Source organism: Sipha flava, unplaced genomic scaffold (genome assembly GCF_003268045.1).
Source record: "Sipha flava isolate LNK unplaced genomic scaffold, YSA_version1 126_pilon_pilon, whole genome shotgun sequence".
NCBI classification, from domain to species: domain Eukaryota; kingdom Metazoa; phylum Arthropoda; class Insecta; order Hemiptera; family Aphididae; genus Sipha; species Sipha flava.
Genome location: NW_020271752.1, coordinates 1321234 through 1344541, shown reverse-complemented (window position 1 = coordinate 1344541; position 23308 = coordinate 1321234). Strand labels below are relative to the sequence as shown.

The 23308-nt window shown below is 33.0% G+C and overlaps 1 protein-coding gene across 2 annotated transcripts in view; it reads right to left on the bottom strand.

Moving 5' to 3' along the window:
- The window catches only part of LOC112694248 (zinc finger protein 423), a 165529-nt gene extending 144063 nt beyond the window's left edge, over positions 1-21466 (bottom strand). Inside the window, exon 1 of one of the 2 annotated variants that reach the window (XM_025569661.1) lies at positions 20587-21466. In XM_025569661.1, coding sequence (XP_025425446.1) covers positions 20587-20626 — 40 coding nt within the window. In that variant the 5' untranslated portion in view covers positions 20627-21466. Of the gene's footprint in view, positions 1-11051; positions 11208-20586 lie in introns of those variants that run through there. The other variant, XM_025569662.1, reaches the window with a different exon arrangement.
- Between the last annotated feature and the right edge of the window lie 1842 nt (positions 21467-23308).

Here is a 23308-nt window from a genome sequence, read left to right as displayed (position 1 = left end):
ACCGCGGCATTTTATCACGTGAGCAAAGGTCGAGTGACACTGCTTGTGACTGCGATAGTGCTGCGATGTTATATACGTATTAACGATTATATTATTTTGTTATATATTATATTGTATTGCTGTACTAATTATATTGAACGCACATTTAGATGTATTTTTTTTTACATTTTGAATAACGTATGTTAATCGCTTTATAGTCAAAAGGCGGTTGGAAACCGTTTTTTACATAGAAGTTTAGTCACATTCGATTAAATAGATCGGAAACACGGCAATTTTACGGAGCGTAGTAATTACGTGTGCATCGGACGATATGCGATACGCGACTGAAATAAGATATAAAATAAATATAATTTTAATAAATGTTTATAAAGTTTTCATACTAATTAGTAAAAGTCATAACAAAACCATACACAAGAATAAAATTATTATTATTATTCCAATTTTAAATCAGCTTTGTATTTCAAAATTATAATCAAAAATAAATATCGTTGACATATCTCAATAATGATGAAAAATACAGAATAAACTACATTGAAACGATTATACCTCAACTTTCAAATTCATGTATAAAATACACACTCCCATGTGGACAGTCCGATTATGCGCAAGCATTTATTCCACACTTGATTAATATGTTCACATATGTATCACAATCCAATAGAACACATTTTAACTAGTGTCTTCTGAAGTGTTACTACTACTTTCTTTTCACTCTTGAGTGTATCAGCAGGATAATATTCTATATATTATTTATTTGCATTATACTATAACTTTAAATATTATCATTTTATACAAATTACGCTTATATAAATAGTCTCAGGCACCGTTGCATTCGCTGACCTTTGAACTATTGATAAGATAGCATAGAAATGTCATCTGATAAAATCTCCAAAACCGTATCTTCGATTAAAATAGTCAACAATAAAATTTTTAAACAATGGATAATATTAAATTTTCTAATGACGCTTTATTTATGTCACCACCACAATCGCCTACGACAACAAATATAAATAAATCAAAGACATTTGTCTCACTAAACCTTTACGCCATTCTCGCACCACATGAATCCGAATCTGTTGTCATAGACGACAATGATATTGATGGGACCATCAAAATTTCAAAATCAGGCGCAAACACATACCACTAATGATGCACAAAATGTTATCCTGCCTCCATCTATATTTGTTAAAGGTGTCATTTACTTCTTTCTTATAAATAAGAAATAATTTTATTAATAATATTAGCTTAGACAGTTTTGCCAGCAAATCTATTTCAAATCATCTGAAAATACATACAAATAACCCCAATAATTATAGAAAATCAATTAATTTCCTAAAATAAATCAATACAGAATATCCCACTTACCAACTCCATGCTGGCAAACCAATAAGAATAGTCATCAGAAACCTATATGCTTCCACTCCAGTTACCGAAATAGCTTCAACAATCGAAGATATTGCGGTTGCGCGTGAAAAAGGGGTTAAGTCATTAATATCAAATTTTTCAGGAGAGCAAAATCAAAGTTAAATTAAATATGCAAGATCAGGTATTCAAATGTATATAAAACGCACATTGAAATAACGCATTCAATAATGCAAAATGACTTATATATTTTGACACAATGTACGTAGTTTTTTTTCTGCATTTTTTGATGTAAATAACTCATTTTACACAAAATGTTGACTTAACCCTTTTTTCACGCGCTACCGCAATATAGGATACTTGGTTTGAAATTTTATCAATATCATACTCATTTCACTTATTCATCATATATAAACCTACTAGGCTTTCCTAACTATAGCCCTCAATGATCTACCTATCCCTCCTACACAAAATATCCACTATTTAGATCTCCATCTGGACTGATAATTAACCTGAGCTCACCATGTCCACGATAAGCGAATTACTCTCAACAATCGATTCAGACAGCTGCGGCTCCTCCTAACTTCCAAACACATCAGTTTTAACAATAAAATACTTTTTTATAAACTACTGTTGAAACCAATATGGTCATATGGTATACAACTCTGGGGTTCAGCAAAACCTTCAAATATAAACAAAGTTCAATTTCTTCAGTCAAAATAAATAAATGACTCCGTCAAATTACAGAACTCCTTTCTATGTCTCTAACGATTCACATCATAAATACTTATCCATTCCAACAGTAAAAGAAGTAACCAAAACTCACTATAAACGCTCCCACTCTAATTTATCCAACCACAATAGTTTTATTGTCTCAAATTATATGCTCTTAATATCCCAGGTGATCCAAGAAGGCATATGAAACGCAAATTATGTCGGGACCTTTTAAATGACTAAACATTGTTTACCGTCATGAAGTTCTCTACTGGATGGATTCCTCTATCAAGACTTCAACTCAACCACTACTACTGCATCAATTATGCTTATTGTAAAAATATATATTTACAAATTGTATAAATAAATTTTGAATTCAAAAAAAAAAAAAAAATGTATAAGATAATTTGTAACCATTAATATTTTAACAATAATCAGTTAAGTACAGTTAAAAATCTACAAGATTTTTAAAAAAATGGTCTTTATTTTTAAATATTTTTAGACTTTTGACATAATAATAATAATATCACATGAAAACGTATACATGTGATATACGAAATATATATAATATTACAAATCATAAATGCAAAGGTGTTTGAACGACATATCCCCTAATAGTACTACAATGCGTCGGTATATGGTAAGAGTTAGAGCACAATAACCAATTCACCCTTATATCCATATAGTTTGGTGAAAATGAGATCAATTTTTGAATTTATACTCAATAAATATTAATATTCAATCGATACTAACCATTTTTAATTATCTAAGATAACGCTGAAAACTTTTTATTTATTTAAATGTTTACTATTTATAAACCGGAATTTGTAATCAATAGTATGCAAACTTATTTAAAACTTCAATAACCAAAATCAAAATTTAAAATGGAATGTCCACCCCACCTGCCCGATCTTACTCTAAAAGGTTCATAATACGTACGTTTGTCGGAAAACTCAAGTCTTTTAGGTTTATTATTATATTAGTTGTACGGAAAATTTAAAACAAACCCACGAGGCAACCTTTGAGATCCCATCGTAGACATATTTTAGGGGTCGTTAGACGTTTGAGCTCAATACAATTTCTTAGAAGGGCAACAAATAATGGTATACATCACGGACAACGCGGTCGTAGAAGTTTCCCGACACGGGTGATACGTGAGCAGCGTGCGTATCGACTGAATTGCCTACACATTGCCCCGTGTGCAGACGTTGTAATAATAATTCACGAACGTAATTGAAAATATTCCCGTCTGAAAACATATGCGCGGTCTGTATAACGTCGTGTCGAGTTGTGCACGAATCCATCGTTTCCATTAACATACGTTAGATATGTGCCGACAATCCAATCGGCACGCCCAGACTACAACTTCTCAGTACTGTCGACTGCAATAAAGAAAAATAATATAGAGATCAATCTGACTTTCAGTCATTCATAGAATGTTCAATAATTTCTCATGATTATAATGTGCTCTTCGTTTATACCACCCTTTCATCCAATATATTCTCTTTTTTTGGGGGGGGTCCCTTCCTATGGTTGAGTCCAATGTTACCGCAATGCAAATTATTTCAATATCATTAAGATACATTTTCAAAACAATGAGAATGAATAACTGATGCTAAATACACTATACACTATACTGACGCCAATAAATACGCATAAATCATAGATTAGACGACAGTTAATATATGAATATTTTTCAACTGTATATTGAGCAATTATATTGATAGATTTAGGAAAAATGAATATTACACAAAATATTGACACAATTTTATTTACTCATATTATTGATCGTGTTTAATTTATAATTATGTTTTTCATAATTTTTCAAGAAAAAAAAAACTGTTTATCTTAAATGTTACAAAAATAATAAAAAAAAACATCAAAGTTATTTATTACTATTTATCACTTAAAGGAAATTAATGACATGATTGAAGAAAATAGAACGGAAATGGTTTACAAAATTTGATAAGATAATAACACAATAAAAAAATAAATTTAATTTCTAAATAATGCCCACTAACAAAAATGTTTATTTATACACAATAATTGTTATTCAAACTGATTATTCCCAACTTACAAAATAATTAAAAATATCAGTACAATACAATACTTAAGATTTTTCAAAACTGAAACCAAATTTTCTTAGTCAGATTTTTTTTTTTTTTTTTTGAGAAAATATGAGAAAATATGTGGAGCTAAAAAGAGCACATAAACTGAAAAACTAACGGTACTATATACATAAATATATATCATTTAATAAATATCGAACAATCATAGTTTCAAACGAAAAAAATAAAATAAATCTTCCCCGACCACGTTAAACGAGCACCGACTAAACACATTGATTGTATCTCTTATACATATACAGGGTGTTTCTGAAATGATCGAGGAAACTAGTATACGCGTACTTTCTGGAGAGGTCAAATGAAGAATTTTTTTTTTCTATCTTCAAAACCTGGGTTTTATCTAATTATCTTTAGAAAATTATTTCGAACATTAAAATTAATACTTGTAAGATATTTCTTGCAAATTTCTCATGTGAATCGGTATGTGATATGGGCTTGTCACACGTTTTTTGACACCCGAATCACCAGGATCATAAAATGTGGTGTGACGTACCGATTTGTATGAGAACTCTACAAGATAAACGAAGGTGAAATTTATTTGTTATTATTTCACATATCTGATCATTTAACACAATTCTATTGTCAAATAATTAAAATTAAACAAAATTTATTAGAAATTCGATAAAAACATAAAAAAAATCGATTCACATGAAAAATTTTCAAGAAATCTCGTACAAGAATTAATTTTTAGATTTGAAATAATGTTTAAAAAATAATTAGATAAAATTAGGTTTTGAAGATAGAAAAAAAATGTCAAAAGATTTTTCATTTGGCCACTCCAGAGAGTACGCGTACTCTCTGGAGTGACCAATTAAAGGAAACTAGTATATACACGTGTATACTAGTTTCCTTAACCATTTCATACACACTCTGTATATATATACATGAAAGAGTTACGAAAACTCGTCGAAATGGTGACAACAGCACACTGTATGTTATTGTGTCGTATTTATTCGTTCAGGAAAACGGTGGTAGGGATACGGGGTGATGATCGCGTACCGATCGCTCGCAAGACAAGTTTCGTTTATTGAATGCAGACAAATTGCATTTTTATCGTCCGCAACCAGCGGATAATCAGTACGACTTTTCGGTCGCCCTGCATTCGCAGACCGCCGGAACGATGATGGCTGACATCTACGGTAAAGAATACGAAAATCGGACCAAAAATCGAATACTTCCGACGAGACCTTGCAAGTAAAACTGACCGCCAGCCACGGTCGTCGTGCAATACAATAAGTCCAACGGATATAAGATGCGTGCCAGCCAATAGTATCCCGCGGAGGCAGTGTACGAACCCGCACAAGACCATAAAGTCCAATGAATTCATACGACGTGACATTTATTATTCACATAAAGATCGTTGCACCAAGTCCCAACACTCGTCGTCACATTATACCGTCCCTAAGTCTATATACTTCCCGAATACCTATGTCCCACAACAAAAACTTGGTTTCGCCTCACTTTCTTTCGGACACTTGAATTATTGTTAACAAAAAATGTAACTGTAATGTAAATGAAGACACGTATTACGTTGAACATAAAATCACAGATACTAATAAAAACGGCGATATATAACCAGTATTCAACCGAGTTCAAATTTAGCAATCCTGTTTTTTTTTTCCAGATCTGTATAATCTATAGTAATTACAGTGAAATACCATTCTATTTTATTTTCAGCGATTTTAGCACCCCCAATATTTGAACCCGAGTTACGCCCATGAACAGTGATGCCGAACCCTATATTCAGATAGGACAAATGCCCTATTTGATAATGTTTTAGTAGTTGACATATTAATCCAATCTTCAATATTCGTATTAGCTAGTCATCATTTACTGAGAATTACAAACACAGTAAGTAATCAACTCGTTGGTACACACCGCCGGTTAAATTATTCCACGTGTCTCATTTATCTAATAATATTGTTAGACTTTAACCCTATTCGTGAGTCGATGGTCAGGTTTCATCGTTTGATTTTGGCGCCACTGTCTGTAACTGTGCAAGATATATACGAAATAATATGTTATTTGTGGGCAATCATAATTGCTAATTCGTACTGCACTCGTTTCCCTACACACGATTTATTCTGCTCCGCACTTCATTCTTGTAAGCCACTTGTATAAAATCAATCTATATTCTTATACATACTATATATATATTGCATTACTGCAAATTTACACACTCGCACCCCAATCGTCCAAGTACTAATGAATTGTGCGAAAAATTCCGTCCGTTAACAAATTGTAATATATTTTTAATATTTTATAGATAAATGACAAAATCACATAATTTAATTGATAAAAGTAAACTATAGTAACCCTCCTCAAAATAAGTACAACAAATTCTGTAGAAAAAAACTCACATGACCCTACATATATTTATACACTCGAACGTACACAGATGTGGCCGAACGCTCGCGCACACTACCACACAACACACGTTGACAAATCCGTCCCCTGGGAAGCAGGTGATGTTGCCATCGTTATTATTATTATTATAATAAATATAATCACGTGAAAAATCATGTTTTGTGCGTATAATAATACTTCAGATAATTATATGTGTACAACTGCAACGTATGCATTACTTTCAACTGTAATGGCAAAAATGGTTTTTAATAGGCGAAAAAAAACCCGAAAAATCCACCGAGGATTAATCAACCTACATTTAAAAAATTAATCCAGGAAAAAAGATAATTTAAAATAATTCCGAATTTTTTTTTTTTTCATTATACATTTAAAATACAAATAAAATAATAATTATTAGCAACGACAAAGAATATAAAATTATGTTATAGTAATTAGAGCTGTGAATGTTGACAATATTGTATATACATAATATCCTATATATACAATTAAGTAGGAGCGATTTGGTGTCTCAGAAACTAAGCGAGCCTGAAATCTTACCGCAAAATATTTTTCCATATACTAACCCAACGGAAATTTCAGAAATAATAAAAAAAATTACCAAACCGTAAATCACCCGGTCATGACCTAATTACTAACTCTATATTAAAAAAACTACCTAATAAAGCAGTTCTATTTATGACAGCGCTATTCAATGTCTTGTTAAAATTGGGCTACTTTCCCACATATTGAAAACTGGCCACTATAATTATAATAAAAAAACCTGGCAAAGATAATACTGACCCAAACAATTACAGGCCCATCAGCTTATTATCGTCTGTCTCCAAAATTTTCGAAAAAAGTTATCCACACCAGGCTTATTAGTCATTTAAATGCAACTAACGCAATTCCTCATTGCCAATTTGGATTCAAACCAAATCATTCCAAAACTCAACAACTTCTACGTATTACAGAGCACATAAGTAACGGGTTTGAAAAAAAAAGAACACACTGGAGCGGCCTTTCTTGACATTGCTAAAGCGTTCGACAAGGTCTGGCATGTGGACTGCTTTATAAATTAAAATGCCTTAACACATCCACTGTTATCTTCAACATAATCAAATCTTTTCTCCACTCTCGTAGTTTCACCGTTCAAATAGATGGCACTAACTCGGACGTAAAACAAATTAATGCAGGAGTAACAAAAGGCTCAAAAATATTTCCAATACTTTTTAACCTTTACATATCAGATTTTCCGAAATCGACGAATACGGAAATAGCCTTATATGCGGACGATAGTGTCATTTATTCTAGTTCCGATAAAATCGAAAATGTAACAGCAAACATCCAAACTCATCTTGACAAAATTCTAAAATGGGGCCAAAAATGGAAAATCATTCTCAATCCGACTAAAAGCCCAGCAGTTATATTCACACTTCGTAGACCTACTAATTATAATTCCTTAAAAATTAACGGACAAAATATTCCATGGTCTCATAATATAAAATATCTTGGAGTTATTTTGGACAAAAAACTTACCTGGAACCCACATATATCTTCCAAAGTACAACAAGGATATCAACGATTAAAAATTTTGTACCCATTAATAAATCGGCAAACATCACTGAGCTAGAAGTGTTCATTACTACTATACAAACAAATCATTCTTCCTCTATTGCTATACGTTGTCCCTGTCTGGGGTCAATGCGCGTCAACCCACATAAATAAAATCCAAGTTCTTCAATCCAAAGTCCTCCGTGTGATTTCAAACGTCCCTTGGTTTGTTCGTAACGATGCGCTGCACACCGACTTCAATTTACCAACAATTAAGAACTACATAAAGGATCTATCGACAAACTTCTTCTGTCATCTACGCAAAGCAAGCGGTCCACAACATTTCGGGTTAAATGTCGGCCCCATCAATCGACGACTAAAACGTGGTCGTCCTCATGACGTCCTAAACTAGGTTATCTAAAATGTAAATACTATTTGTTGATCAATGTTGATCATTTGTTCATTCCTGTAACACTATCTTAAATCTTTATGTACATCGCTAATTTGTTAACCTACTTTTACTACATATTATGTTAATATCGTTTTTTTTTTTGTAAATAGCTAAAAATTTTATACATCATACCTGAGTTTAGATGATATTTGTCAGGAAAACTTTATAAATAAAATAAAAAAAAAAAAAAGAGCTTTGAATGTTGACAATATTGTATATACATAATATCCTATATATACAATTAAGTAGGAGCGAATTTAGACTTTCTCAAAGGAAACTAGTTAACCCATCTACCATTTGCCTAAAGAATCAGACTTAAAGACTAATTACCATTGTTGAGTCAAAAAACGCAAATTTTTAGAATTCGTTCACTAATCTACTTCATTGCATATATCAATATAAATTTAATAAATTTCAGTAAAAATCCATCATATAATAAATATTTACTTCTTTAACTGAATTTAAAGAGGTTCATTCTATAGTTTTAAATATCACGTCAAAAATTTAATAATTGTAGTATAAGATTTAAGTAGGTACTAAAAATCCAAAAAAAAAATTTTTACCGAACCGTATTTTGTTTGCATTCAAATAATCAGGCGCATACACAAAGGAGGGCTCTAGGGGTTCAAACCGCGTCTGCAAATAATATATTATAAAATAATGTATTATAAATAATACGTTAAGATCTATAAAAATCTACACTCTGAAATTATCAAAAGGAAAATTTACGCACTTAAAACAATACTCACGTATTATAACGAAAAATTTTATGTTTTATTCCATATCATCTCTGCTTCTTAGCTTCTCACGTTCCTTATCTAAAATTTTCAAAGCTCAAGCACAGGACTTAGTATCAAAAAGAGATTACAAGAATAAAATAACTACTTTTTCTCCAAATCGTTTTAATTAAATTATATATTAATTAGTATTTAATAATGACCGAGTGTATTTTGTACAAGTCAAGTATTTTTTTTTATTTTGGTATTAATTTATATTTAATCAAATTCCTCAAACTGCTTGAAATATGCGAATTTCAATTTCTTTGATTAAGTAAATTACATTGTGGTCGTTTGATCTTCGGCTTTCGTAAATACTAGTATTTTTCACAATTCATAAAATGCATAACACATTCATCAGTCAATTAACGAAAACGATGTAATTTTCGTTAACTCGAATCGATAAAAATGAAACAAAAATTCGGAAACTGTTGTACATTTATGGAATATTAACAATAATTGTATGGAATAAATCCGATTTTATTGACAGTATCGAATATGATCTGTAGGTAAGATATCAATAAGTTAAAAATGTCAATATATTTGTCCGATATATCGATACATTATCAATAATGATTTTCGATAAATATTCATTGTCTTATAAATAATATGAACATAATATACATTATATTTAAACAATTTTTCCTTTTTTTTTTCATTTGCACCAAAAATAATTATAAATTATAACCAAATTAAATATATTATTTAAACACCCTGATTTTACGATACCTAACATGGCCCCCCCTCCTCGACACTTGACAAGCTGATATTTTAGCCAAATACTCTGGCTACAAGCCGCGTTTGTTTTATTCTTGACGCTGACCTTTGCGTATTGCGTGTGCCGCTTCCATTTTATGGATACCGAATCATACTCATGTACAGCCGCCTTTTACAACTACGTGGTTTTTAGATTTTTTAGTTTTTTTTTTTTTAGGTTATTTATATCGATATATGTATTACTATCTTTATCGATACTAAATTTACGATAGGTACCATAATCAATGATGTTTTATACATAGTCCTATTGGATGATATTGACATCTCTACTCGTAGTCACACATATACATACATATATACGTAAAAACTAAAGTACAAATAGGTATTAAACGTCTATATTTGTTGATACCGTGTTAATTATAGATTTTACGGCAATATAAGTTTCACGCCGGTATTAATATGATTAATCTTAATGGAGAAGAAATTTATCCGTTGGGAAACTTTTAGGGAATTATATTCGTGTGTCAATCTACGTCCCATATTCGACGAAAGTTGTCTTTTTGGGTTTAATGTATATACTGCGCAATTAGCCACTACTCGAAATTTCCGGTCGACAAGAAAACGTTGAATACACGGTATGTTATGATGAGGAGGGGAGGCTAAAACGAACCTTTTGAATGATATCCTATAAAGATTATAGTGTTTTTTAATGTTTTATGTTCCGTGTACACATAATTACAAACACACATACACACACACGCACGCACGCACACGTAAATATCGTATTTCGATCTGACGGGTGACATGAGAACGATACATATGGATGACACTATGCATATTATATAAGAAGAGTTATCGAAGAAATATATCAGTTTTACATAAAAATCGCATTGAAAAACGTCAAATCTTCACCACGCGTCGCGCCGCCCTGTATACGGGGCACCTAATGTGTATGCCCGGGATTTTTCGCATGCGTATTTGCGGTCACGGCTTAAAGTTCAATCTCACAATTTTCATGACTGTCACACACGTGCCAAGTTCGGTTGAAGGTTGTGTGTCCGATAAGAGACGAATGCAGCACCTGATCGGGTTCCTCTGCCCCACCTCCATCACTGATTCTCACAGATAGAAACACACAAACAGACGCGCACGCCCGCGAGCATATATAAGATTAAACACACAGACGTATATCCCCCGGGGGATAGCCGCTACTGCCGCCGCCGGCGAGACGCTCGGGAGACAGCTGGTCCCTCGCACAGCCATACCAGAGAACCTTTACCACCGACCACCTCCATCATCCTCCACTCATCATCACACCGTCTTATCCGCACGCGCGCGTACACCCTGCTCGTACGCATGCGCGCGCGCGCACACACACACAAATACCGACGATGACGACCCCGTGGCCCGCTCGACGGTGCACCCCCAAGAGACCGGCTACGACGACAACGAAGCGATTCGCGTACGACTGCTATTACTGTACGACTGCGCCGGTGTTTGTATACGTACATTTATGTGTACGTGCGTGTATGAGTGTAGCTGTATAATGTTAGCACTAACTGTACACTACTACTGCAAGAAAGTTTAACTATTACTACTACTATGGCGGTACAGAAGAGGCGCCGCGCGCGCTTGTACTCGCACGGGCACGTCGGAACGGAAAAGTTTGCAGCCGATATGTTCTCGGCGTCGTGGGGGAGTCTTCGCATCGCCGGGGAAAAGCGACCGTACCACTGCTCCCCGTACATATATATGAGCGCGAGTGTGCGCGCGCGTATGTGTGTGTGTGTGTGTGTGTGTGTGTGTGTAAAGGGTGCGGGGCGTGACGGCGACGGTGGCACGGCCGATGGCAACTCGCGACCGAGCGAACGCGTATACCGGCGGGAAAACCGAGTCGGCAACGCTGCGTCCCCAGAGACCTGACCGTGCCCGTTGAATTTCCCATTGCGTTACAATGGGAATTCATTTTGACCGATGTTACCGGCACGCCGCCACCGCCGCCTCCACTCGACTCGCGCCACCGACGGACATCCCAAAGTAATTATATGATCTCGAATCGATTTTTGTACTCACTTCGTGTACGCGATGTGCACACGAAAACGGCTTTTTCACACGCGCACACGCGCACGAATTACGAATATTATTGCGCGATTGGGCTCGTTTGCGAGATAACGTTACTTAAATACGTGGCTATACCATGTGCAAGGTCGGATTAAGCACCTTTTGGGCCCCGGGGCTGAAATTTCATATGGGTCCTTTTGACAAAACATGCTTTACCAATGCTGCTCTCGCTACGCTCACTTGAACGATAAGTTTTTTTAAACTATTTCACAAATTGTCAATTGCATTATAAAATAATAAGATTAATAGGTATATACAATTTATGTCTATAAAACTAGGTACTAATCTTAGTATAAAAAAAAAAATGTGTATCGGCTTAAAATTGTTTGGGCCCCTTTCACTGGAGTATTGCCACCCCGGTTGGACCCCCTTAATCTGGCTTTGACCATGTGCCGTAAAGTCCGAGTGCGAAAACAATTTCATTACACACACTGCAGCCGGCCTAGGTCTAGGTTGCTCGTCAACATAAACGGTAATGCTCAATTAACGTTTTGTACGAAATAATATCAACCCAATGTATAACCCGCTGTATTCGCGATTGTGTATACAAGGTCAAACATAATTTAATAGTAACCTAATATGTGTACAAATTATACATATCCATACACGCATACGTTGCGCAGGTTTCCCGTAAGGGATTATTATCTTAAAGCGGTGGAGTTTACCGATAAGTTTACATTACGTTCACCGTTTTGAAGTAATTATATCTCCGTGGAACATTCTGCATGTTTCGAAGGTACGTTCTGATAGGCGTATTCGTAAGGCACATCGTGGTCAGCGGTTTCTTCGACCCCTAAGACTCTTTTAATGGCTTTCGAACTTAAGGCTTGAATCCGGAATCGCTACAAAAACGTCCGCAGAGATTGCCGTTTACGTATTATCTATGTTCGAATATAGATTATAGAACCTGTGATAATTTTTTGAATTTTTCTTGGACACTTTTTTACGTGGTATATACTACTTTGCAGAAAATCCAAACATTATTTTTTTTTTTTAAGACAAATAAAGTAACATTTAATCATATTTAGTAACGACGAAAATAACATTACGAACAAGTACTAGCACAAGAGTGTTATATTCAACAGTAATATATTTGTGTGAACAGGAAAACTAAACTATATTAAACTTTGTATATATATATATATATAATTTTTAATTTTAATTTAATTTTTGATGTGAATACATCTTATACGACGTTCAGATTATTCCGCTTGGGCAGTGAAAATGTTCAAGCGTTACCATTTTCGCGTAACGCTAGATACCTATTATATTATTCAAAGGAAAGGTGATTTTTATGACAGATATATCTGAAATACTATTGGACCTATTAGCATTAGTTTCTTTTTAACGAGAGTTACTTTGTGTGCATATGAACCATCTAATGAGAAAAGTTCAAAAACCTAATTAATTAAATATTTATTAGAAATATTACATTTTCCGTCTATACGATATCGGTTCGGTATGAAGACTGCGGCGCAGCGCGGTGGCACGAAATAGCGACATAAAAAGAGAAGTTTGGGCGGCACGTATTACCGTCTGGGCGCCGGTGGCCGCTGTCTTACCCCGTCGAACCTCACCCACCGTTAGATAACCGCCCGTGACACGGCTAGACAAAGAACGGTGGCATAGAATGCATTCTCTCTTTGAACAAATATAATCCTTAAAGATTTTCAATCCTATCCTACAAATCATATGAAACCACGTGTTTTAAACTAAAAATATTTACTTCAAATTCTACATAATATATCTATATTTCTAAGCTCATAAACCTTTATGTTTTGAAACATGATGAAACAAATAATTTTACTGATGTAGCATATTACGCTAAAATCATCTATATCATGCTATAAGATATATTATCTCTCGTCCGTATATCTAATATGTACGATTATTTGTTAGTAAATTAAATTTTTTCTCGTAGTATACGACAGTTTAGATAGTTTACTTATTAATACTTACCTAACATATTTTCAAGTACCACACGAATAAACAAAATAAAATAAGTTAAAATTGTATTTTATATGCGTTTAACATAAAATCAGTTACGATTTTGATAAATGCGAATTTAACATAGGCCTGAACACAGGACGTAAATACATGTAATTACATTTAAAGTATTTTTAACTGACACTGCGATGTCTATCATTTAATCATTAAATATCCTTTGTTTTTTGTTCCTGAATTTCGGATTATTGTAGAACTTAAATGAAAAATAAATAGCATCAAAGATAATAGAAAAATATAGATATGACGAAACGCAGGAAGTTATTATTGGATATTAGTATTATTTTTTCAATTGGTTGGATTCATAAATATACTACGTATAATTTAAGCCAGTCATTTTCAATAAAAAAAATGTTTTCCTATTTTAAATATTTAAAACAAATACTGGATAAACCTATAGGTGAATACTTATAAAGAAGAATTTTGAGAAATGTTATATTATAATTAATAAAAATTATTATTAAACTAATATTTTTTAAAGTTCTCGTAAATATTTAAATTATCCGATTCAAATAAATACACCTGAGAGGAAGGTGGGCTTAAGCTTTCACAATTTCAATATCGATTTACAAATCGAATTAAAAACAGTAAGATCGTTCTAGTAAATGTAAACGTTCTTAAGATATTAACATTTTTTTTAAGATTTTATCCATCTCAATAGATAAAGCTTATAGTACATATCCTAATTAACACAATAAATGCCTTGGATTAAGAAATCGACTAAAAAAATAATTACTTCCGTAGCACTATTTAAGGTTGGAAAAGTATTCAAATATTTTCTAAATAATATCACTTATTTAAGTTTTTACCATAAAAAAAAAAGTTTTAAATATTATTAGTCATGCATTGGTTTGTTTTAATTAAAGAACAATTTATTTTATTTAAAGATATTTCTTAGTTGCTTTAGATTTTCTTGAATTCTTACTATTAAAAAAGGAAAAAGATGAGTCTTATAAATCACTCGTTCTTTCTAAAACAAAAAGTGTTTGTGTATTTAAGAAAAATATAACATTATAAAATCTATAACATTCTTACTTCATTCAGAATGTAGTATTACATATCATTTTTACTAAATTACTATAAAATAAAATATTTTCCATGCCCTATATCCAACTAAATTGATTTGTATTTTCACATTCAAGGGGAAGAAGATTCAATTTATATATTCTAAATTTACAAATATAATCCACTCATTGTAGTAGTAATAATCTGATAGCAAAGAAAATGTGCAATTTTGACAAATCTGTATATTATACCTATTTAAAATATTTTAACAAAATGTTAATATGTTAAAAAAAAAATTTAAATATTAAAAATGTTTTAACAAAAGCGTTTTACAAATAAATTGATCCCAAACATGCTTTCACAATGTTTTTATTTTATTTAATTTTTGCTTGCAAAAACTTAATGAAAACTGTTCTACTTTCACATGATGAACTATTTGTATAGAAAAAAAATTAAGGTCATTTCATAACACGAGTAGATTAGTATTTACCTATGTTCTATTTCATTTAATTGAAACCATATTGATTTATAACTCAAAGCCACATTTTTGTATACTTTGCTCTTAAGTACAAGATAATTATATTTTTTATATAATATCTTATCCATTCATACTCGGGTAGAAAAGTAATACCTAGCATATAAATATCTACAAGTCTACAACTAAATATCCCATACATTTTTAGCCAACTCAATAACTAGAATACAAAACTATATTAATTTTTTACAAAAACTCCTTCTCCAAATAACCTTTCTTTTCAGGGCATTGGATATTTGTGCTTCAAAAATAATTCACAGAAGCCATAACATTAATAATAAATGATCATTTGATGTAAACTGCATTATTTCTCATTCGCCATACTTTACTAATGTTATATTGTTATCCATTGAATGATAATACTACTCTATATTCTATAGAATTGCATATACTATATACGACTTTTCAACATTTTATGAAATCCGTTCGTGAACATACTGGCGTATGTTATACAAAAATATTGCGATGAATAATCAATTTTATCGTTCAAAAAAAATATGTTTTTTTTTTTTTAAAATGTTTAACTAAAATTTACTCGTTTTTGTCGATTGTAATCAATTATTTCTATAAGAATAATTAACGGAAAAGCTGCAACAGTTTGGTTTAACGAAGTATAAATTCTCTTCCGTATTTTCGATTCTCTATCGATACATCGGATAAGTATAATAGTACTGCCGTTTAATCCATCTGAATCTCTGTCCGATCAACTCTAAAATTTTATCAGTAAACAAAATTCATCTATAAACTTTAAGTACCTACTTGTAAATTCATTTAAACTACTGAATATTAAAAAAGCGCACGCACGCACGCACACACACACAAACATATAGATACGTATATCTACGTCTATATTTAAAGTATTATTAATACTTGGTAAATACGCACTAACAAATAAATTGTCATCATGTGTGAGACCCATAGGCATGCTCACGGGAGGTTACGGGTTTGTCTGGGCTTCATCCGAAATTTTGTAAATGGGGCCCTACAGTTTAAATCTATAAATAAGAGGCTTATATTTTTTTGATGTTTCTTAAATTAAATGTAATTTATTCTAAAATGTTAAGTAAAAAATAATAGAAAAAATAAAATAATATGTTTTAATTTTTCGTGCAAAAACTTATTATGATAATATAACAGCTACAATTGACTATAAAAGTACAAATTAATAATTGAAACTATCTGAGAAAAATAAACGAGATTAAGAAAAATATATTTATTGAGACTAATATAATACAATATAAGTTAGTCAAAATATCGCACAGATGTAATACACTAAAAGTCGCAAATAACGTACTCAAAAGACAATTTAAAGCGTCTTCCTACACAAAATCTTTTCCAAATAATTATTTACGAGTGTAAAATATTCATATTTTAATTATTATTTTTGAACATGTTTCTGCGATTACTAAATGGTTATGTTTATGTCGATATAATAGTAATTATTAATTAATAACATTATTATGTACCATAATATTATTACTATGAATGCTATTTCGAGTTTAGAAATATGGAAGCCGTGTGTATTGCCAATGATCTCAAAATCGTAGCTCAAAATATAACTCTAAAACAAAAATTATTTATAACAAACAGGCGTACATATCTTTTTGAATTCTTACAAAAATCGATTATCTGCAAAATAAATACCCTGTGTATGCCACTAGTAAATACACAACAAAATAAACATCCGTCCTGTAAAGTTTAAAATTAAAAATATGTATATATGGTAATTATATAAAGTGGATGTGTATATGTATCTAAAAAGCTCGAGCACTTTACGTTTACAAGAACACAAGTGGCATTTTATAGCAAACAGATACACCTTATATGTACGTATTAACTATAAATGAAAACCAGTGGCATGCATCTAAAATAGTCTTATGAGAGTAGTTTTCATACATTTTATAATAATTAATTCATAAGAGGAGTTGTCGTAGTTATATTATTCTAAATGTTCATCTAATTATGATTTCAAAATTCAAAATATTGTTCTACGTGAATATGAAAAATGAAATAAAAATGATTAAAAAATATTGAAAAATGTATTGATAAATAAATTTATTGATTTAATCTAATTCCTTTAATTATTCAATATTTAAATATATTTATAGGTATAATACTTTAAAATTTATATTATAAATGTGCACTTTTTTTCTTTTTATGATAAGAAATAAACAAAAAATGAAATATGTATCCCAATATAACTATCAATATAATACTAATAGATGTTATGTTTTCAAACAAATTAATTTCATATCATTAGTTTAGCACGTACAAATCCGCTTTGTGTACTGTTCATATTATGTACATCATTTGCAAGCAAATCGACCCTCGGCGAATATAAATTAACAATTCTGTAAAAATAACCACTAACATTTTATTGAACAGTAACTTTGAATTCCTTAGACAACAAAAAGGATAATAATCATTGTAAAAAAAATAAATATAAAATAACTCTAAGTATCATATTTTTATTTTTTTATGATTATAATTAATCACTTGAATTAGAAAATCCCCCAATGTTTAACTTTCATGAACACAGTTTAACTGATAAATTAAAACCTTGATTTACGAATAGTAATTATTATTTATAAAAAAATTCGATTATGAGGTTTTAACTATCCAAATATAAAATAGTCCTAAATTATATAATTCTGTTAAACAATACCACAAGGTTGATGGTTGATGAAATAATCATACCAAATGAACTATTTTCCAACAGAATATAAAAACCATATTAGAGTCACAAAAAAGGATCGGGGAGAATCTCTATATAAATTTCCATCACTCAAGTTGATAACAGCTAAATTATGAGTAGTATTTGTTTTTAACATTTATATTTTTTCTTAACATTATGAATTAATAAACAAGTATAACTATCATCAGTGTGGCAGCAACAATTTTGAACAATAAAATGTATCCAGTTAGTAAAATTTATAACACTAGGTCATCAACAATTAATAATAAATTTTATATATGTAATGGCCGTTTGAATATAGCTTATGATTGTTCAGTTCCGTAAAAAGACTCACCCATAGACCTCACAACACATTTTTTCACCAAAATTACCCAAAATTCAACTCTTCTTAAAATCCCGATCATATACGTACATTATGAGTAATGTATAAAATATTATAATACCATAGGTGCTGAGAGAACTAACCTCCAAGATTTATGCTTGCACCCATAAAGTTTGTTTCGTTATTGCTATGTCGAAGGAGCTGTTAATTAATAATTTTTTTTACCTAATAACTTCAATAGCTAAATAATAAAATCCACCAATAGGCAATACAATTTATAATTTCCTTTGATTAAAAAACATTTTTTTCAAAAGATATTTTTGTTGTTTAACGATATTGATAACAATTTTCAGAAGTAAGTTAATAAGAATATTTCATACATTTTTCACTTATAAATTCATTTAAGTCTAGAACTTATAAAAATGTAAAGCATGTGAATACGTGCCATTGAACTATAAACAGATTTATCTGTTAGATATGTTATCTATTAGATATAATTTAATAAGTATATTATACTATGACATCATAATATCACAGTGGCTAATTATAAGATGGGTAATAGAGCAAATGCCTCTCAGAAATCATTATACATTCTAATTTGGCTAAATATACAGTAAATAAAACTATTTTAAATATTAATTCATTTTTTTTTTTGTACTCGTACGTATTCTCAACCTTCAGAAAGAAAAGTCCACTTACACGGTAACAACAAATACCCGTGTTCCAACATTGTTTTTTCAAAAATATAGATTGAAATTTTCCTATTGAAGCATTTATACTATAGGATGATGTTTGAATTGTTAGAAGTATGCAAAGAATTTCTGAATTTATTTTTGTTTCTTGCAAAATATTTCAGTGTACCTCTTTTAATTTTTTGTAATGTAAACGATGAGATCATGTTTTCTTAAAAATACATCAGTCTTTAACTAAATAATTAATACCATTTAATGGAAATTCATTGAATTATCCAATTTCAACAAAGAAAGTTTATTTTTTAACGCTTATAAATCGTTTTTTCGGCTTTCTAGTACTTTTTTTGACTAAAAATAAAAATCTTATGAAAAAATTGTACACCTAATTCTCAAGCCTTAGTAAAAATCTATAGCAAATAGTAATATAAGCATTCAGTAATAGTGTCCGCAATTATTATATTTTGAGTGAAAACCAAAATTCGATTTTGTGAAAAACCGGTAAACCATAAATGTTGACATTTTTTATAACTTTCCATCAGTTTTTCACAATTATTAAAAAAACTTATGAGGAATTGGTAAAATGATACTTATTAGTGTACCAACTAAACAATATTTCCTATCAGAAATGTTTTAAGATTGTGATGATCAAAGCAATCCATCTGATGGAAATCGTGTAGACAGACACAAAAAAAAATTATAAAAAATAACACGTAAGGATCAAGTCAATGTATTCCTCGTTTCATTCAGAATCTAAAAGTTCTATAGTTGTTTACGATTCGATTTTTTATCTGTTATAAAAAGAGATAATGGGATCGGTTGGGTACGACCATGCGTATTATTTTTCGGGATTCGCTTCGCTTTACTTTACACTCAATCCAGGAATTCCGCTATTATTTTCGCGATTCTTGACTTCACAAGGGTGCGAATATATATATATATATATATACACACATACACATGTGTATATGTGAGTACATGTAATATTGCACACGAGTGCCAGAGTCGCATGTTCCGAGCTAATAAATGATGCCCCAAAACTAACGCGTGATACTACTAATCTTCTCGCGGTACAGTTCCTTACGAAGGCTATTAGAGGTGTACGGGCGCTCGCGTAGAGTGGTGTTGCTGCGGTGATCTTACGGACACGAACAAATAGGTTTGGTACTCACGTCTGAGCGAACGCGGCGTGGCCTGTTTCCTCCTGGACATGATGAGCACACGGTTCGCGCCTTCTCCGGTCCTCGATCCTTCGCCCGGCGTTCTTCTACCGGCCACGGACAGGTTGCCGTCGGTCGCGGGACCCGCGATCACGCGATCCCTGCACCGTGTATCCGTCCGCGACTTCTGACGGGCAATGCGGTGATTCGTACACTTTCCGTCCGGAAACGGTCGTTACGTTTGATTTTTTTCGTTCTTATTTGCCCGCACGAAAAAACGGCCCAACGGCCGCTAATGCACCCACGCAGTGCCGTTCCGACACGATAACACGCCGTGGGCCGCACTGCCCCTCCGTAACAATAAACGCAACAAACAACGAACGTAATCGAACCGCAAGACAACGTAAAACCGCTACGCCACGATATCGAGACTCGAACGCGCTGCGGTTATTCTACCGCCGCAACACTACCCATAACCGTATACCGTACGCAGCTACCGCACGTACTACCCGCTATGCAATACCAACTGGTACCGCTGGTCAGTCACTAACCGGCCGCCGGTAACGATGAATAGATATTTTTGTAAACATTTGGACGCGACGTCCGCGGTGGGGTCGGTCGAGTTTATTAAATTGTTGCGCGTTCGACGACCGGGAAGCGAGGAGAAATCGCGAACGGCGACGTGTTCCGCACGCGATCCGACCGCGGTCGAGTGTCGTCCGTCACGCGAGCCGTACGTGTACGTGAAATGTTGCGTACCCGCGTGCGTCGTAAACGGTCGGCGTCGAGTGTTAAAGCACACGAGCGCGCGCGCGCGCCCACGGTTCTGCGTGCGGTGTGTGCGTTGCAGCACTTCCGGTCCGGACAACGTCGGGCCAGTGACTTCCGCCGCCGGCGAAACGTTCGCCGTCGTCGCCGCCGCCGCCGCCGCCGCCGCCGCCGACACGCCGCCACTCCCGGCGCGGCCACGAGCAGACGGGCCGGCGCGCGCAACCCTTGTACGCCGTGGCGGCGAGTAAACGTACAGATGTACTTTGTAGTATACACATACGCATACGGTAGAAACTATATTTTTAACGAACTTGACGGTTATTTTTTTTAACTATTTTATTTTTTTTTTTTTAATGAAAGTATATCAAAATAAAATACTTTTTTCATCGTTTAAAAACTCGTTTTCACCGAACGAAATGCATGTAAATACGTCTGAAAACTAATACATACGATATAAGAATATTATCAAATAATTAATAACAGTACGTCACAGTAGTTACATTGTTCGATTTATAACAATTGCAAACCCACATACACTTATATTTATGTGTACCTCGTAATTTTTTTTTTTTTTTAATCCATTTTTATCTAACAACTTCATAAACTATCGCAATTATTCAAAGAGTTTAAAATTTAATTTGTACATTTTAAAAATATTGTTATATGATTTTATTATATCATACAAATTTTTCAAGAGGGGGAGCTTGCAGGGAGCTGAAATTTTTTCTGGGAGGGCTAGAGCCCCATCTTGGTTGCCTGATTATTTGTTGCATTATTGTTGTTTGAACGCCTATCCAAGTTGGCCCGATGTCGCGGCGGGCGTCGAACGTTTTCGAACAAGTTTCACCTCCCCGTTACGTCTATAAAAAAGTTCACGAGCCATTGCAACGTTGTCGCCGTGAAAATTATCTATACTCCGTGATGCTGCCATCATTGTTGGTCGGACATCGCAGTGTTAATCGTTGGCGTCGTACGTTTTACCTAGCCATTCGATTGTGGGTTCCATGGCGGCAGATCGCCGGGACGTCGAATCGTTGCCTTTTTATTTTTTATTTAATTTTTTTATATCGCTTGTGCGTTCGGGCCGTGAGTGTGCCATCGCTACCATGCGAATATTTCGGGCAATGGTAAGTGCCGATGTACCTCTCGTCGGGCGGCTTGCTAACTGCGAACCACGTTTATGTGCGCGCACCACCATTCATCCTATATTATACGCGTGGTGATTTGTTCCATTGCGGCGGTACGTCCACTTCATGGGCGAAGTGTTCCGGCCGGATCGGATCCAGTTGGGCCTTGACCACGTTGCAACCGGCTCGCGTTCCTGTCGCCGTGTTTGTCATATTCCGCGATCAACCATGTGAGTAGATGTGTCGCATATTTGGACGGTTATATTTATTTAATATTATAATGGTCCTTGTTGCTATTGCAATCAATGTTATTGTCCATCGTATTTTTATCTAGCTGTATGTTGTGTGTGCGTCAATCGGTAAAGTTCGTTGGCACTACGCAGGGGCGGATTGGCAATTTTTTTCGGTTCAGGAAGTATGAAACAAACCAGCCCATGAACCGCAAATTAAACAATTTTACCCTCCCTCCCAAAAAAATGCTTTGCATCCATTTCAAAATTTGTTTAGTTTCACCTCTAAATTAGTAAAATCTACAATAACTTTACTATAATTATAGCTATAATAGTTTTGGGTAAGTCACATCATTAATCAGTTCGAACTTGAACTTGAAGTTTGATGTAAATGCATCTTTAAATACCTATGTATTTATTTTTTTAATGTTTTTTATTTATTTTACAAAATAAAACTTTTTTTTGGTAATTATATCATAATATAGAGCGGCTTATCGGGAAGATTCCCGATTTCCCGATAGGTCAATCCGCCCCTGGCACTACGTAACGTTTTGAATTCGCAATTTCGGGAACGAACGAAGGAAAATACGAGTACATGGTTTTAGA